Below are 19,422 nucleotides of genomic sequence, written 5' to 3'. Positions count from 1 at the left end.
GCCAGTGACAATCAAGATGGCAGCCTCAGACTGCATTCTGGCTAAGAAAGCTATTTCATTTGGGTTGGGCAGGCTCTAGTAAGTCCCCTGCAGCTCTGGGACAACCTCAGGGACAGTGGGTCAATATGACACATTCTCCAATGATACAAGGTGAATTCAGAAGCGCCTATGGCAGGGTATTTTGGGGCAAACCCATTGCTAGTTAAGGCTTCAACTTGTCTTTCTAAAATGTAAGGATGGAACTGTCATCATTTTTCTTTCTTTTGGGGGAAGAGGAGTTAACTGTGCTACATTTTCATCATGAATAAATAGGTGGTCCATTTGGTCAACCTATTCTTTTTCTCTTCATGTTTTCACCCCTTTTCTTTCCTATTTTTTTCTTGTTTTCTCCTGGTCCACAGGCTTTGAAGGGCATGCTGATCTCTCTTCAGGCAGAAATTGACATTCAAAGGTACTTGATGAAAATTGAATCGTCTCAGCGAGTTAGTACTCTACCTGTTCTTTTTCTGCATCGAGTTGCACCCTCATCCTGCACCTTTCCCTCACCTGCAAGTGGCATTCTAATCAGTGTGAGCAACTAATGCCGGCACTTTTCGCTGTTTACCCCAATCCTTGATTCAAAACTATCAGAGCCAAGTGCTTGCAGCATTCTGAAATATGTGCATTTCTAAAAATTATGAGAGTCAGTATTAAAATGAACACTAATTGCATGCTTGCTTCAAAATATTTAATTTGCTTTCCACAGATTGGATTGTGGAATCAGCAGTAATGCAACCGCAAGCTGGAGATCTTTGAGTAATTGTTTGAAAAGTGGGCACCTCTAAGCAGAGATCCTATCCTTGCCAGCTTGCTGCGGCAGAATACTCATGGCAGTAAAACAGAAGCCTGAATCATTCTGACAATCCCAAAGCTATGTCGTTCTGCTTTGCTCAGTTCCAATGTGTCCAATGTTGGGTCCCGATCATTTTACTTATATACATTTTAATAATGATCATGATGGAAATAAACACATTTCTTTAGAACTTACATACACCAGGCACTGTTCTAAGTGCCTTACAAGTATTAACTTCTCACAGCAACCCTGTGGGGAAGGTATACTATGATCCCCATTTTACAAATGAGGTGATTGAGGCACAGAGAACTTAAGTAACTTGCCCGAGGTCACACAGCTAGGTAATGGCTGTGCTTAGGAAATGTTCGGCCATCTGGCTTTTGTACAAAAGTGACCTCCTTCCCATTGGTCAGTCTTCAGTGATCATGCTTATCTCTTTACCTTCCCCTTCTTAATAATCAGTCTCATTGATCTCTTTTTAGGGTAACAAGCTCCATTTAGAAAGTTCCTGCCTAGACAAATAAACATAAAAGTTCAAGTTTAGACACTAAAGAGAATTGTCATGTCACACATCATCCCAATTCTGATGGGTGTTTATCCTTAATTTTACTCTTAATCATTTTCACATTCCTAAAATTCATGCAAAATAGAGGCATCTTTATTATTTCCATGTATTGTGCACTAACTTAACATGCAGAAAGGGAAAAGAAGGGCATAGTGAGCTCGTCTCTACAACTTCACACCCTGCCATTCACCTTTATTCCTACTTTCAGAATAGAGATTTGACATTGTCCAGTGGGATTTTCCCATCAGAAGTAGTACAGAGTTTGGGATTCCCTCCCGCTATTCTTTTTTTCTTCTGCTTGAAACAAATAAATCTTCAGTACTGACTTTCCTTTTCTTTCTTTTTTTTTTCCATATCAGCAAATAATCGGATATCTGAAATTTTTCTTGAAGTGCTTTTTTGGCATTTACAAGCATTTTAAATTATAATGCTGTTTTTTGGAGATGGAATAGGATGAAAGTTAAGGTTGGAAATCGAAAGTGATCTTCCCCCTTTAGTGAATGAGTAACTCTCAGATCCTCTCCAGATGTCAAACTCTGTTTTGAAATTGGATGTAACTATTTACCTATCTCACAAGACCAAGATGAAGGCATGGTGGATCCATTAAAGGTTTATTTGTACCCTTCTCCTCTCACATAGGATCCCAGAAGCTACAGGACTTCCCAAGTACAGTAGGAAGCTGAGCCATCTAGAATCACCCTACTGAGAGTAATACTGGCTTACTACCTAAGGAAAGCTAAGTGCTTGGCATCTTTTATAATTTACCAATTGCTGTCCCATGCAACTTTTTTCCAATTACTTCTTCCTTTATCAAGTAGATATTCTGATTATTTTATAAAAGTGAGAACTGAGGTTCAGAAAGGTTTCATATGGAGTTGCACCGTGAGTTCATGGCAGGATTGGAGTCTGCTTTTCATAAAATAAACTGATAAAAACAGTAAGTTCTCTCATTATAAATTTTGTCTTCTGTCCATCTCTTCAAACACTGGTATACTTTCCTAGAGCAGGACTAGAGGAAAATCAGAATCTTTGGTGCAGAAAGCTAGTTAGAACTTTCACTATGTGTGTGTGTGTGTGTGTGTGTGTGTGTGTGTATGTGTTTCATTTGAAAATCATTCCAGTGAAATTGGGCAGGTGGTGATGGTGGTTGTTTTGGACTGGCAGGAGGGGGAATGTGTTTGAAATTAACAACTCTATTCCCAGGATGTATGGGGAGGGTCTGGCCATAAGCTCTGAGCCTTGGTGACCCCAGGAACCCACAAGAGTCCTCTTGCCCAGTTCCCCGTGGCCTTCTCCATGGTGGGGTGATGAGGACATCATAAGCTCTCCCATGGCACTACCCATACCCTCACTGAGGGTGAGGGCCTTTGCTAGCAAGGAAAGCCTCTTTGGTTTGGCAACAATGCAATTAAGCTTTAGGGGTACCATTCCGTGGCTTGGAATCCCACATCCTCTCCATAAAGCACTGAAGCCTAGGTTGCAAAGATGAGCTTAAGAATGGCTTTTGTTAAGGAGGCCTTCTAAGATGTGTATTTAGCACCACGTTATGCTGGTTGTATTTTACTTGAGATTTCAAAGGCTACAAGCAGGTTTCTTTCCTTTTATCAGTATAATAACAACAATCCTCACACAGACACCTTTTATCCTATAGCCTTTTAAAGTGCATTCCTGACTCTCTGAATTGCAAAAGCATCTGCAGCCTTGCTCAGACCTCAACCAGTGAGGATTTTGGCAGCCAAAGCCTGTTCAACTTTTTGCTTGTTTATAAGGCATTACTTTTCTTGTTTCAGAAAGAAAGGAGAGAAAGAATAAATTAATTGTTGTATTCAAGGCAACTTGCAATAAAAAGACATCTACCTGGCTGGGCGAGGAGGCTCACACCTGTAATCCCAGCACTTTGGGAGGCCGAGGCGGGTAGATCACGAGGTCAGGAGATTGAGACCATCCTGGCTAACACGGTGAAACCCCGTCTCTACTAAAAATATAAAAACTTAGCCAGACGTGATGGCGGGTGCCTGTAGTCCCAGCTACTCGGGAGGCTGAGGCAGGAGAATGGTGTGAACCCGGGAGGCAGAGCTTGCAGTGAGCCGAGATCATGCCACTGCACTCCAGCCTGGGCAACAGAGCGAGACTCCATCCCAAAAAAAAAAAAAGACACCTACCCTAAGGTAGATACACTGAAAATCAAAAGGCAAAATCTCATAAGAAGAGGAAGCAAATTTTCAAATGTAGGTACTATGATTAGCTTGGACATTAAATTTACTTTCAAGCTTCCTGACATACATGATATTTTACATATGACAAGGTAATACTTATTAATCCTTCAGGAAGCAAAATCATATTCTTTGTTTCAAATTCTAAAAGAAACATTGTTCATGCCTTTATAAAAGGTACACTGATCAGCATAGTAGGCAGGACCAACAAGTAAACAGCAGTATTCTTCATGTGGCTTTTGCTTTTTTAGAGACAGGATCTTGCTGTGTGACCCAGGCTGGAGTACAGTGGCATGATCATAGCTCACTGCAGCCTTGAACTGCCAGGTTCAAGGGATCCTCCCATCTCAGCCTCACGAGTAGCTGGGACTACAGGTGTGCACCATGACTCCCGGCTAATTTTCATGTTCGTTTTTTGTAGAGATGGGATATTGCCGAGGTTGGTCTCAAACTCCTGGCTTCATTTATCCTCCTGCCTCAGCCTCTCAAAGTGCTGCAATTATAGGCGTGAGCCACCACACCTAGTCCAGGCTTTTAATTTTGTATTGGCAAAACGAAAAGAAGAAAACACATCACTGAATAAAAATTGCATGAACGTATTTCTGAAAGGGGTGAAAGTCTGAGTTAAGGAGATCCAGACTTGGAACTTACTGATGATCTAATTTTCTAACTTGGTAGAAAGATGCTAAATGGAGATCATAGTCGAGCTAGGCTTTATTTTCTTTAAATAGCTTTTATCTCATTCTGGCTTTGGGGAGGAGTCAGAGAGCAGTCAATTTGAGGTGGTATTTCAGTAGAGTTTATGTCATGTTACAGGTAGGCCACACGGCAGGCAGGTGGCAGGTTGATGTCTAATCCTGGAGTTAAAAAGGCCACCCTGCCTTCTGATCTGATAAGAACCCCTGTCTCCTCTGCAAGGCAACAGATTTAGCAGCTCCTTTAGGTGGAACCAAACCTCTTCAAGGGAAAAAAAAAAAGAATACTGTATCATCTACAAACTTTGAAGGGTGGAAAGGTAGAAAATATCTCTGGGATCATAGAACATTGCTAAAATTCCAAATTTACCTAGAATCAATTTTTAAGAGCTTTTAAATTAAATTACTGTAATGGTATCAGAACTACAGACGTGGAAGTCTGTCTCTTTAAAAGGTGGAGTGCAATCTGCATGTCTGAAATTGATTTGATGGCCTTGGCGCTTTTCTTAGCCATATCGTTTTGCAGAATCGGAAGTTCTTACAATTATGGATTCCTGCCAAATATTGCATGGCATGAAAATGAAAATGTGTTTCCCATCTCGTGTTTTCCCCTTGCATTTGTGTTGTCATTTCAGGGGTCATCTCCAACGACAAATTCTTAAACCTATTATCCAATCATACAGAATACACAAGAGAAGACAGGAACGGGCATGAATACATTCAGGTTGCCATAGATAGGAATCCTTCTGGATTCTAAACATTTTATGGGAAAGTTCCCTTCCTCTGATCTATTCTTTAAAAATATCATGCCTATTTAGTAATTCTCTGATAAAAACAACGTATTCTTATTTTGGAGAAATAAAGAAAGTTTGTCACTCTTATCCTAAGCAAACTAATGCAGAACAGAAAACCCAATGTGGCATGTTCTCGCTTATAAGTGAGAGCTAAACATTGGGTACACATGGGTATAAAGATGGCAATAATAGACACTGGGGACTCCTGGAGCGGGGAGGCAGGAGGAGAGCAAAGGTTGAAAACCCATTGAATACTATGCTTGTTACCAAAACACCAGGGGTTTGGTCTAGGTTCTGCTGCTCACCAAACAGAAAACCAATCACTGAGACAAGTATTGCCGAGGAAGAAGGCTTTAATCGGGTGCTGCAGCCAAGGAGACAGAATCTCAGCCTCACCTCCATCTCCTTGACTGACTAGAACTAGGGGTTTATATAGCAGGAAAGAAACATAAGAACATGTAAGAAAACAAGAACTGAGGAGGGGCAAGGAAACAATCATGATGAATGAGGAGTGTGGCATCTGGTGTGGTGATCTGGTGAGTTTCAGTTCTTTGATACTTTTTTGAGAGGCCTAAAGGTGTTTCCTGAGGAAGGAACTCAGATAAAACAAATACTAGTTTCCAGCTTTGAGACCAGAACAATATCTTGTTCAGTTTATCAAACAAAAATAATCTATGGGACTGTTGGGTCAGTTTCATGCTCACTGCCTGGGTGACAGGATCAATTGTATCCCAAACCTCAGCATTTTGCAATATACCCATGTAACAAACCTGCACACTACAATAAATCTAAAATAAAAGGTGAAATTATTTAAAAAGAAAGTATATTACCCGTAATGCCATCATCAAAAGAAAACTAATGCTGGTATTTGGCTATATTGTGTCCAATTACTAAATTATACCCCAAAATTCCATTAAAACACCTTTATTATGATTGTGTAGTACTCTAGAGTACACAGACATTGTAATTTGTTAACCAGCCTTCTAAATTGTTTCAAGATTTACTTATTCTGTTAAAGATGTAATATGTACAGATTTGCTTCCTGACACTCCAGTACAAGAACTACCACTTTTCTTAATCTTCCCAAATCAAACTAATCTATCCTGGCTTCAGCAATTATTGAGAAATTCATTCTCATCATATTAAGGGGAAGCATTGTCCCCTCACTTGGAGTCATAAGGAAATCTTGAGGAGCATGTCCAATCCAATAAAACCAGGCCAGGGCCTCTGAGTCTCCTGGGATTCATAGTGAATTGCTTTCCGTGCAGTCTGTTTGCATCCAGGTTTATGGGGACCTTTGCCAAGTATCCTAAGTGTGAGCACCTGGTTCCACCCACTCTAAGCATGTCACACATCCATCTTCCCAGTTGTGGGTCACTTCTTGCAAATGGAATACAGGTCTTCCCAATTTGAAGAGCACCATCGCCACCACTGACACCAAAACTGCCACCCTCTTCTTGGCTCTGGGAAGTCGTCCACTCCCCTCTTCCAGCGCAATTAGGAACTTCCTCCTTTCCCCTTCTGGAGGCAAGTACAGACTTCTTTTCCAAATACCTTTACCTTCTAACCCCAATTTAGGGAGAGAGTCTTCAGAGTGGCCTCTGTAGCATGGGGATACCATTAACAACCCTTCCCTGCGGGAAGACCTTAGAACTTAAAGGCTTGGCAGTTTCCCAGGAGGCGATGGCTAGCAATAGAAGTTCCATCAGTTTTTTGTTTGTTTCTGACAACCAAAAGGACAAGGTAAATTAACAATACCTCAGAAGATGAATCTGACACACAGATAATACTCTATGGAGAGTATTTGCATAGTGTGGTGCTTATTTAAACAATGAGGAAGAGCCCTTTTCTGCACAGAGGTGTCCTTGTCATTTGTTTGTTTGCAGCTGTAGGAGGGCAGGGGGCTTTGCATGGTGACAGTGGGTTGGCAGAGGAGTCCTGCCTGGCTCACTTCGCTCCACACAGGATGCCTCAGTGCAGGGATGACTGTGGCTGGCTCCATATGAGCTGCCCATGGGCAGGGGGTACTGGGTATCACTGCCCTTTCATCTTTCCAATCTGATAATGAAATAATACACACAGAGAAGGAAAATGTGGAAACAAAAGATGCAGTTGTACTTTGCCCAACTGCTGAATCGTCTGATTTCCATCCAGAACAAATGCCATTCTGTTTTCACAGGTGAAAATCATGAATAATGTCTGGGTACTCTTTGGATGGAAAAGGGAGAAAAGTGTTGAAATATTAGCGTGGAAGAAACAGGATATAAACTGAGTGTATCAAGGATATTTCATCAAAATAAATCCTAGAGAAAATGCTTCCCCTTTGTCCAAGTCAGGGAAGAGAAATACTAATTATCAGACCTCAACTTAAGCTAGGAGAAACATGAGAATCTCAGATATGCACCGTTGGAAGTTGGCATTAAAATGTGGTTTGTGAATATAGATCTATCTTATTGTAAGGCCCAGAAGTTCCTGGTTACTAGTAAGCCTGGCACGTATCCACAAACTGCTCACATGCAGCATCCAGATGTCCACTAAACACTCGATTTTGTGTGTGTGTATATTGTATTGTAGATTAACAGCAGGACCCTCTAGTGCCTGCACCCAAGGTTTCCATTAAAAACAAAAGCTGCTGATTTATTCTCCTCTACCACCATTTCTCTGAGTCTTTAATGCCAGACCCACCCCAAAATTACAAGATCATAATAAAACTAACTACAGTTCTCTTCTCCATTTGTGTTGCGGTTCTCACATCCACCCATTGTATTTCAGAATCTTGAGTGCCTCAGTCTATTCCCCAGAGTGATCATAATTGCAAGAATGGCACTGGGGAGATAATTGACTCAGATTTTGCTTTTCTGTCCATAAGTTACAGAAGCCGTGGGAAGTTGCCAAGAAGACATGCATAGCTAAGCCTTGCTGTCCTTTTTTTAAATTTTGTATTCTTCTGTTATTTTTTAGAGATGGGAGTCTTGCTGTTTCTCCCAGGCTGATGTGCAGTGGTGTCACCCTAGCTCACTGCAGCTTCAACCTTGGGCTCAAGCCATCCTCCTGCCTCAGCCTCCCCAGTAGCTGGAACTACACGTGTGCAGCACCACACCTGGCTAATTTTTAAATTTTTTGTAGAGACAGAGTCTCACTAGGTTGCCCATGCTGGTCTCGAACTCCTGGGCTCAAGCAATCCACCTGCCTAGGCCTCCCAAAGTTCTGGGATTACAGGTGTGAGCCACTCTACCTGACTCCAGGGCTCGCTGTTCGAAATATACACCTGGCTATTGGTCACAGGACTCACCAGAGAATGGCAGGTGGCCACCTGAAGGAAGAATACCTCAGCTGATGCTGTCACCAGGGGTGGATTTATGTAAGGATGGGAGGTAAGATAGAAGCCAGGTGTGCCCGATGGAGCTCCCTGTCTTCCTTCCCACCCTTAGTCCTCAACCCAGCATGGACATTAAAGACTTGGAAACTAGAAGGAGGGCAGAAAATGGGAAAAAGGCAACTGCACTGTGGCTTGTAGAAAGGACTCTGTAAGCAAATTTAGAAGCGTAGAGCCTCCATAGTGAGAGTTTATTAATTTTCCTTTGGAGTACCATGAAGCAGGAATGGTAAGGAAAACCTAAATTCTATAGATGATTTATTTGTTAATTTAATATTTTGTTCCTGGAATTTCTAATAAGAGTACCTAGCAACTAGAATGTTCTCTTCAACTGAAATCAGAATTTTGACTAGGTTTGAGTTGAAAGTTTCACAAGTGAAAGAAATGGGGCTAAAGTGTCTGAATGTCATGATTAAATTAACCATGTCCTTTAATGAGTGCTAGGAATGAGTCATTCCAAATACATTTGCATGTGGAAAACTTCATTGTATTTTCAAATGCCCTGTGGCAAATTGGGCATTAATTAGGATGAAGTAAAACTTCATCACAGCAATGTTGATTTTTCTTTTCACAATAGAATGTAATCTGAAGCAAAGTGAATACCTTGGCTAGCCAGACACCCCACTGTTCGTGGCAATTAACATATTATGTAAAGCTACATTTGCAGGTTCATTTTCTGGACCTCGGCGTTTCAATTTAGGGTTTAAGGGTCTGAAAACGGGAATGAAAAATACATCATCAATACCTCTAGCTCTAACTTTCTTTTATCTTTGTTGTTATCTCCAAATCCAATAGCATTGCAAAGAATATGAATAAATCCGATCTCCCTCGCAAAACAGTGCACTTGGTGAACATTTCAGCAAATATTTGTCCATGATGTTAAAATGAAATCATGGCTGTCTTTTAAAAATTAATGCTGTTCAACTATGTTGCATACACTTGAGGACATAAATGCGGAAAGCCAGATCTTAGCACTACCTAGCTATATATTTCTATGGAGCAGGTGCTATAGGATAAATAATTCGAAGGAAATCTCAGTAAACTTTTTTTCTGGGTGACATGATCTTTTCTTCTTATATGATGTGTACTTAGAAAGTTTTGGTCCTGCAAGGGATCTGAGACACCAACTAGCTCAACCTCTGGCCTTACAGATGAGATAGCTATGACTCAGTGAGGTTATACGTGGACCAGTTTTTGGCAGAAGCTGAACTAGAACTAGTATTCCCAGACTCCTGGTTAAATAAAATTTTAGGCAGAGGGCAGTGGCTCACACCTGTAATCCTAGCACTTTGGGAGACTGAGATGAAAGGATTGCTTAAGCTTAGGAGTTTGAGAGACCAGCCTGGGCAACAAAGTGAGACCTCCTCTACTAAAAATTAAAACAATTAGCTGGGCATGATGGTGCACACCTGTAGTCCCAGCTACTCAGGAGGCTGAGATGGGAGGATGGCTTGATCCTGGGAGATCGAGGCTGCAGTGAGCCATAATCTCACTACTGCACTCCAGCCTGGGCAATAGAGACCCTGTCTGACTGAATGAATGAATGAATGAATGACCGACCAACCAATCTCACCACTGGTGTCAACTCTGGAGTGCGCCACACGTGATCTTTGCTCCTTTCATTTGGTAGAATTTCAGGGCAAGCTGCTTTTTCTATTTTCTCAGTGATAATCAGTAGTATGAGGTTACAGGGAAGGTTAAATAAGATTACCACATGACAGTTACTTGGTACAGAGCAGCAGGCACCTGATATGTTGGGTCCTTTATTTCTTCCCTCATCCTTTCATTAGGAAGAGAATATTTCTAGAGGGTCAATCACAGATGCAGAAGAGGAGAGAGCTGCATTGAGCCAATTACACCAGCATGTCTTGGGGACAGAGTGACCCCTTTGAAGAAGAGAAGAAAAGAAAAGACCATTGGGGTTCAGGTGGCCTGATTATACAGACCACCCCCTTCCTGCATGACCCCAAAGGGCTTACCATTTGGGTTTGCAGGTTTGGGGTTGCCTAATGATTTGCAGAAGTCTTTACACGGTTGTGATGGAAACAGAGAGAGATTGGTGTCATGGATCTCCATGGAGCAAGGAGGAAAATCCAGTCTTACGGACCCTTGAGTCCTGCTCACATGGCTCAGAGAATATTCCCACCATCCCCTGTTTCCTCCTCAGCTAGGGGTAGCTCTCTACTCAGCAGCTTAGAGTAGCAGCATCAAACACCAAGCTGTAGGCCATGCATGACTGAGAAAAGTTTTCACCGGAGGCAAAATGAGACCACTAACTCCAACATAAAGAATTTTTCACTAGATCAAACCTGAAATTGTGTTCGCTTCCCCTTTTTTGAGTATTACAGTATCTTTCCTTTCTTATGGTAAAAAAATCATACCACAGAGAGTAAGATTTCTTTAATGCCTCTTACTTTGCAAAATAAAATCAACATCCCTGTATTGTAACCTCTCATAAATTTGGGGGGAATTTTTTTTTTAGAAATTTTCATCTATGAAATGTAAAATAATGGGAACTATGATTATGGAAATAAGCTCCAGAGAGTTTAGCTTTCTCCATGGTTCTTACTAATACGAATATGTGAGCATCGTAGCAGCTTAGCCAGGAGGAACCATTAGAATTGATGTTGGTCAGTGATGGTTTGCTTGCAAGGCACAGTTATCCCAAACTACTGCAAGAACAAAAATTGAATTAATTGAAGGAATTCACTGGAAGGACCCCACAGTGTACTGGAAACAGAAAGTGGGAAGCCCAGGAGACCCCAGATGGCTGCTGTCTTATCTTTTGTGCTCTCTGAAGTTCATGGGGGTCTCACATCTCTGCTTTTTAATACAGATTCGCTTTATTTTTTTTCTCTGCACTTTTTTTCTGTTTCACTTTCCCTGCCCATTTTAATCACAGCTTCAAGTTGAAAACTAAGTTGTTTCAAGTTCTCCATAGACATTGACTAATAGATCCTCTGTCCCAGATCTAAATTTACAATTGAGAGAATTTAATTGGACCAGCTAAGTTCAGGTGGCTACTTCTTGACCCAATCAGGAAAGACATTTCCAGGGGCAAGAATTTGATTGAGCCAGCTAAGATCAGGTGACTACTGTTTAGTCCAATCAGGAAAGACCAGGCTGGGAGTGGGTGGTCCTGCTCTTTATTGCTCAGTTCAGAGCCACCCTTGCACCTCCCTCACCTACACTCTTCTTCCTCCCCCGATGCCCCTTTAAACTCAGCAGTTACTGCCCCAAACTCCTTCTGCACTCAGAGTGATGTGCCTCTTCATTCTTCCTGTCCATCTCTTGCATATGTATTATATTTTGCCCCCATATAGACCTTATATGCTTGATGAGCTCAGTAACTTTTATCTCTGGCGCACTTTTACCCGTGGTGCCTAGCACTGTTCCAAAATGCTATTTTGACTTTTTTTTTTTTTTCAAACATATCATATCACAGAGTATTTGGCACAAGTGTCAGCAATTTCCATTGTCTTTTCTCTGAACTAAATGATGTCTCAGCAGCAAGCTGGCATCAGAGGGGAGAGTACTGCGTGTGAGGAGATTGCTAATATGTAGTGATCGTTTTCAGTGAGAACGTGAATAACAACAAAAAGAGGAGTTTACATTTGGAGCTAAATAGCTATGTATAGGAAGTGAGGGGAGAAAAAATATATAGCCCTGCATCTCTGATTTTTCTACTTACCTACCACTACAATGACCCTGAACAAGAAACAGAGATTTGATTTTGATTTTCTTCAAGGATTATTACCTTCTGCAATGGAAAATGACAACTCATCAAATGTATGGTTTCTGCCATGAGCTGCAAAGATGACCAAACGGCGGAGGTTATAAGTGTAGCCATGTTGCTTAAAGTAATATTATTTCTTGGCTATCTTGCTAAACTGAATCTATCTTCTTTAAAAAAAAAAATGTCAGGAATGAGGACATCATACCTTGATATTCTGCTGAGCACAGTAAGGAGGAAGCTACTTCACTGAGGACCACGTGAATTTGTCTAAATCTTGGTGAACTGGGCAGTGATTTAGGGATAATTTTCCTGGTCAAATACTTGTAACGTGTGTCAAAGCCAGAACCCCATAACAGAAGCAGACTTTGTAAAAAATAAATCTCAGAATGCACCACTCTGGGGACTTGCACAGAAAAATTAACCAAAGGAGACAAATTGACTGTTAATGCATGTCCTTTCTGGTCATGATATTGGCATGTAATCTGAGCTGAGTTTCCTGTAGAACACCCAGTCATCTCCTTGAAGCCACATCCCTTAAGAAATACAAGGCGGAAGGTACTGACCTTATCCCTGCTTTCCTCTATGGGAAGGTCCTGAGAGGCATATAGGAAAGTGTGATTGTCTGGATAATGCAATTGGTTCTGTTGAGAGGGGTCTTCTTGTACTTTTCGCAAGAAGCTGCTCATCCCATTCTCAAAGGGTACTGCTAGAGTATCAGGCACACCTTGGGCATCCCTGAAACAAATCTGTAGCCCAAACCTCAAGGCAGGACTGGCTACAGAATTGTCAGGGTACCTTGTTCAAATATCATTAATAAGGCCAGGCATGGTGGCTCGCACCTTGGAATCCCAGCACTTTGGGAGGCGAGGCAGGGGTGCATCACCTGAAGTCAGGAGTTTGAGACCACCCTGGCTAACGTGGCAAAACCCCATCTCTACTAAAAATACAAAAATTAGCTGGGCATGGTGGCACATGCCTGTAATCCCGGCTACTTGGGAGGTTGAGGGAGGAGAATTGCTTGAACCCAGGAGGCAGAGGTTGCAGTGAGCCAAAATGGTGCCATTGCACTCCAGTCTGGGCAACAAGAATGAAACTCCATCTCAGAAAAAAATAAAATAAAATAAAATACAAAATAAAATAAAAATCTCCCTTGCAACATGAGTTTACTGATTGTGGAAACAGTCTTGGTATAAGACTCTGAAGGACCAGTTGTGTTCAGTTTACTCTGGTATGAGCAGCCCATCCATCTAGGGTGCATAGAAAAGTATACAGTCCCATCTGTTGTGAAAGCACTGTTAGAATTTGTCTGGCAAAAGGAATTGTTTTGCTATCACTTTCCTATAATGTGGCTTGTCCTCAACTCCCTGTTCAAAATGCACCACATAAGTCAAACAATAAAAATCTTAATGGAGACCAGGTGCAGCGGGTTACGCCTATAATCCTAGCACTTTGGGAAGCTGAGGCAGGCGGATCACCTGAGGTCAGGAGTTCAAGAGTACTCAAAGTACTCAAAGCCTGGCCATCATGGTGAAACCCCGTCTCTGCTAAAAATACAAAAACTAGCCGGGCATGTTGGGGCGCACCTGTAGTCCCGGTTATTCAGGAGGCTGAGGCACAAGAATTGCTTGAACACGGGAGGCAGAGGTTGTAGTGAGTTGAGATCACTCCACTGCACTCTGGCAATAAATAAATAAATAAATAAATAAATACAATGGAACACTTAAGGGCAATGTTATTTTCCGGAAATTTTCACAACTGATACTTTGACCCACTGGGTCTTTACTTTTCTCTATCTAACCCTTGTGATGGACTTTTCCCCCTTGCCATATTATTTTTCCAGATTAATAGAAATGGCATTGGACATGTTTTCAACATGATTAATAATAGTCTATTTTCCCACTTTCTTTAAAATGCCTTTTGCAGACAAGGAGCCCCAAACTGTCTCACAGTCCTCAACCACCCAGTCTGGGTGACCCGATCGAGCATTTATCAGAGACATCTGCTGATTCTTTGGAAGCCATGTCTGAGGGGGATGCTCCAACCCCTTTTTCCAGAGGCAGCCGGACTCGCGCGAGCCTTCCCGTGGTGAGGTCAACCAACCAGACGAAAGAAAGATCTCTGGGTAAGCTTTAGAAGGCAGTTTCTGATGCCCTTTTCTTACTGAATGTGTTTCTTGTTATACTACTGATCTTGATTTGCAAATACTCTAGTAATGGGAAACTTCATTGGTTTAATAACAAGCATTGAGGATTTACCTGCTGGGTAATCATCAGGTCAAGTGCAAGCTGATTTTGAGGCTGGACACATTCAGAAGTGGTTGGGATTAGCAGTTCAAGCCAAGAGGCTAGTAGTATTTTACCTATGTTCCTGCTACTATACAGCAGGAGTCCCCAGCCCCCGGGTCATGGACCAGTACCAGTCTGTGGCCTGTTAGGAACCGGACCACGCAGCAAGAGGTGAGCAGAGGATGAGCGAGCATTACCGCCTGAGCTCCGCCTCCTGTCAGATCAGCTGTGGTATCAGCTTCTCATAGGAGCTGAACCCTGTTGTGAACTGCATGAGTGAGGGATCTAGGTTGCATGCTCGTTATGAGAATCTAACTAATGCCTGATGATCCGAGATGGAACAGTTTCATCCCGAAACCATCTGCCATCCGTGGAAAAATTGTCTTTCACGAAACCAGTCCCTAGTGCCAAAAAAAATTGGAGACCACTGCTCTATAGGAAATTGTGAGGAACTGGCCATAGAATGATCCTCTTCTCACCTTGCAAACCTCCTCTCCAGTCTCAGAAGCCAGGACAGTTGGCATTTGTACCCAGTGGTGTGGGTCTCCACCAGCCCTGCTGCACCTGTCTGGTAGTCCAGTGAAGGAGATGGCGAAAAGGGACAACGTGGCCAACATCTGCATGACTGTTCATAAGAACCATAAACACGAGGCTGTTCCCACTACCGCGTGAAAGGATAGAGGGGCTCGGTGTGTGTAGTGCACAGCTTTTCTGAAAGGCAGAAGGATTCTTTTTATGATTTTACCACGTATCATTTCCTTTTTTTTGTATTGAACGTTCACTTTCTATCTTGCTTTGCTTTTTTAATTTCTCTTTTTGGCGCTTTAACAAAATGGACAAGTCGTGAGGATTTAGACCTCTCTGTCAAGGGGGCAGATGTTTCTTATGCTTCATTGCCATGTTAAGGTTCTGATTTGGGTACTTGTGTTTGCAAACAGATGGGCTTGGGGATAAGAGGGGACAGGAAAAGAGTCAACATGCAAAAGGCTTCAGAGTCTAGCACGTGCAAAAGACAGCTGAACTCTACCATGTAAAACTGAGCAAATGCCTTGCTGGAAGAAGAAAGAAAAAAATAGATGTGAGACAAGGTACCCTGATTTTGTTTCTTTTGCTGCAGATGATGACCCAAGCAGATTGGATTCAGACATTGTCCTAGCTGTCCTAAAAAACCCCCACAAATTTGTTATTATTTGTGGTATCAATATTAATATTTAAAGTTAAATTTTGTGTATTTGATCTTAGGTTAGTAATCTAGGATCCTCATTGTATAAATGAGAGAAGACCACAGAAAACGTGCTTTTTGTTTATGTATGTGTTTCCTTGTTTGAGCTCACACAGTTAATTAAATGGCAGCAGTGGGAAGTCCAGGGCTCCAGTTCCCCTTAACATAATCTTACAAATGAAGGGACAAGGACACACAGGGGAGGGGCACACCCAAGGAGCATCATGGGCCAAGACAGTGTCAAGATGACACAGGCTTCCACACCGTCACCAGGCTGGGGCTTTCTTTCTGGATTCAAGAAATTTGTGGTTTCTTTCTTTTTTTTTTTTTCCTTGAGACAGAGTTTTGCTCTGTCACCCAGGCTGGAGTGCAATGGCATGATCATGACTCACTACAGCCTCCACTTCCCAGGTTCAAAGGATCCTCCCATCTCAGCCTTCTGAGTAGACAGGACTACAGGCACGCACCCAGACGCCTGGCTAATTTTTTATTTTTTGTAAAGATGGGGTCTCATTATGTTGCCCAGGCTGGTCTGGAATTCCTGGACTCAAGTAATCTTCCCACCTTAACCTCACAAAATGCTGGGATTATAGGCATGAGCCAGCATGCCTGGCCTGAAACTTGTGCTTTCTTAACTCCACTCACACTTAGGAGACAGGCAAGGAATGGGATTTCTCCTTTGTGCTTGGAGGAAATGAGCTCAGGTCTCTGTAAAGATAACCTCCTCTCTGCAAACCAAAATGAAGATAAGAATAAACACCTATCCGCCTTCCCCCATACCTGGGGAACTTTGACTCTGTTGGATAATGGATCTTTTGTCTTAAAGGAAGGAATTTCCTCTGCAGCCAAGAACGGTTGGCAGTGCAGGTTGAGACTTGCTGGGTTCAGGAACCAAGCCTTGGGGCAGAGAGGCTGCAGGAGCTGGGGCCGGCTTGCCCAAGGAATGGCTGAGGGTGGCGGGTGTTTTCACACAGGGTGGCCATGCTTCTGCAAATTGCTCCATTTTACTTAGCATCCTTTGCTGTAGAGTGCCGGTGTGCTGTCACAGCAGGCTAAAAAATGCATCTGACCTGTTTATTCTGCCCTCCCTGTAACGGGCTTTTTGGCCTGCCATTTTTCACTACTCCTGGATAGAAACAAAGGAACACAGTAAGAGGAGAGGAGAGAAATGAGAAGTTTCTTGCCAAAGCCAAGGGAAGCTCTGGTTCCAGAAAATGAGGCTGGCACTGGGCCAGCTGGGTTGATGTTGCCCTTGACCACCTCTTTGTGACCTACTGGGGAATGTCCCCCCAGCTGCACCTGGCCCTTATGGCGTAATCCAGTTGAGCCTGGACGGGAAATAAAAAGGAAAATGTGACTCACAGCAAGTGCAAATGCAGTCTCCCTCCCAGGGGACTTGCTCAGCTTAGTCTTTGGGAAACTCCCTGCCTGCCTGGCCTTATTTAACACACAGACGCACGGGTTCCTGGGATAAACAGTGCTCCCCAGAGAGCCCCGGCCATGAGCAGGGTGTCTACCAGCACCTGGGTGGCCCAGAAGCACAGCTGCAACTCCATGGGGCCTCAGATATGCCGACTGGACACTTTGAGCTGTAACCCCCCTGGAAACCTGCTGTTGATGCCGTCTGGAAGCCCTGGGTGTCTTTTGGAATCTGTATGTTGTCACTTTATCTCAATCCACAGAGTTTTAAGTTCTCTCATGAAGCCCTGTTGATCTTGCCTTTATTTAAAATTTTGATGGTTTGTTTATCATGAATTTTTTTTATCATTTTATCTTTTAAGAGCAATTTTTTATGTTTGTAACAAGATCGAGCAGAAAGTACAGACAGTTCCCATACACCTTTGGCCTCCACACATGCACAGCCTCCCCCATGATCAGCATCCCCTACTAGAGTGGTACGTTTGTTACGATCAATGAAATGAGACCGACACATTGATATCACCTAGAGTCCATAGTTTACATTGGGGTTCACTCTTGGTGTTGTACATTCTATGGATTTGGACAAAGAGGCTGTCAAGGGCAACATCAACCCACCTGGCCCAGTGTTACCCAGGCTGGAGTGCAGTGGCGTGATCTCAGCTCACTGCAAGCTCCACCTCCCGGGTTCACGCCGTTCTCCTGCCTCAGCCTCCTGAGTAGCTGGGACTACAGGTGCCTGCCACCACGCCTGGCTAATTTTTTTGTATTTTTAGTAGAAACCAGGTTTCACTGTGTTAGCCAGGATGGTCTTGATCTCCTGACCTCGTGATCCGCCCACCTCGGCCTCCCAAAGTGCCGGGATTACCAGCGTAAGCCACCACACCCACCTGCTTTTTAAAAGTATTGCACAAAGACATTATTTATCATGATCACTGAGCTTTTGGGAGACCCTTAAATTTTGCACTGGAGGTATGTGTCTTGTTGACCTCACCCCAGTGCTGGCCCCTCATGTCACCCCAGGAGCATCAGATACTGTTACTGCCAGCCCCCAGCCATGGGGCCTGGAGTAAGGAGAGTGAGGAAAGCCCAGTTCCCGGCCTGTACACTGGCACATGGTGCCACAGTTTGTCACTGGAGTACTTCCCCAGCTCAGGCAGCACAGAAAGGGGAAGGCTAGGCAACTTGAGGGTGGAGCCAGGACAAGGTGGAATCCTCACACCACTCTGGCTCCTGAGAGGGGAGGAAACCTTCCCTCACTTCAGTCTGCCTGTGCCTGGAGATAAACTTGCCCGCCTCTTAGTTTCTCCACTTGAATAAGTCCTCATTTCTATTGCTTCAATGTATTTGGGGGATGGGAGAAATGCAGGAAGGCTGAGCATGGTATTTCACAAATGGTGTTAAAAGACATGCAAGAGAGAGTGTGGGGAACAGTAGCTGTGTTTTGGACCCGTCTTAGACATCACTGGTGTCTGTGTAATGGTCTCCCTCGGGTGCTGTCCTGGGATGCAAGGTGTCTACTTCTCATTTGGGAGAAGCATTTTGACATTCAGACAGAGCCAAGTGACAGCAACACACAAGTCCTTTCTGAGGCTTAGAGCCTAGAAATTTACAAAGAAGAAAGGTAAAGAAAGAAATTGATGGGTTCAGCAGCACTGACTTATCCCATTGCCAGGTTCCAACAACCTATCATGTCTAAATCTTTACTTCCACAGAGTGGTGGGTTCCCTGCCCTCTCCTCTCATCCAGAGCCCAGCTGAAATTCTTTTCAGTGGAATTTATGCCACTTCTCCTTTACTCTGTCTTCAGTGAAAATAGAGAAGACCAGGAGAAAGGAAGACTAAAAAGTAAAGTGAAAACCGCCCTCCAGTAGAATTTGGTTGCAGAAATAATTTCCATGAAAAATGGTCCTGCTGATATTAGGTCTGGAGTCTTAATGATGGAGTAGTTTCCTTTTAATCATGGTGCTGTCTTAGAAATGCCTGTCTGGAATGTGACCATGGGCGGGGGCTGGTGTCTGGCCACTGCGTAGTCGGCCTTCGGGGAAAGGGTAGCCACAAGATGTTCCCACTCTTCTGTGAGCCCTCAGGAATTTGGAAATAAGACTCATGTGAAAACAGGAACAACAGCAGCAACTTCTTGATGCAGACAGATTCCTTCGTTGACCATATTCTGAATGCATAGCTTTAGAAAAGAGACCTCACTGACCAGCCCGGCAGCCAGAGGAGTTCCCATTTCTGTAACAAGCTGCCTCTGAAACACTCAGACTGAAAAAGCAAAAATGATCT

At 43.2% G+C, this 19,422-nt stretch overlaps 1 protein-coding gene across 8 annotated transcripts in view; it reads left to right on the top strand.

Moving 5' to 3' along the window:
* The window catches only part of KIAA1217 (KIAA1217 ortholog), an 872,441-nt gene that overhangs the window by 690,517 nt on the left and 162,502 nt on the right, over positions 1-19,422 (top strand). For all 8 annotated transcript variants that reach the window (XM_012502786.2, XM_012502784.2, XM_030799154.1 and 5 more), the window contains one exon: positions 14,135-14,333. In XM_012502786.2, coding sequence (XP_012358240.2) covers positions 14,135-14,333 — 199 coding nt within the window. The remainder of the gene's footprint in view (positions 1-14,134; positions 14,334-19,422) is intronic.

This window comes from Nomascus leucogenys, chromosome 18 (assembly GCF_006542625.1).
Source record: "Nomascus leucogenys isolate Asia chromosome 18, Asia_NLE_v1, whole genome shotgun sequence".
NCBI lineage: Eukaryota > Metazoa > Chordata > Mammalia > Primates > Hylobatidae > Nomascus > Nomascus leucogenys.
Note: the sequence above shows the minus strand (reverse complement) of the source record. Positions and strands in the feature narration are given on the sequence as shown.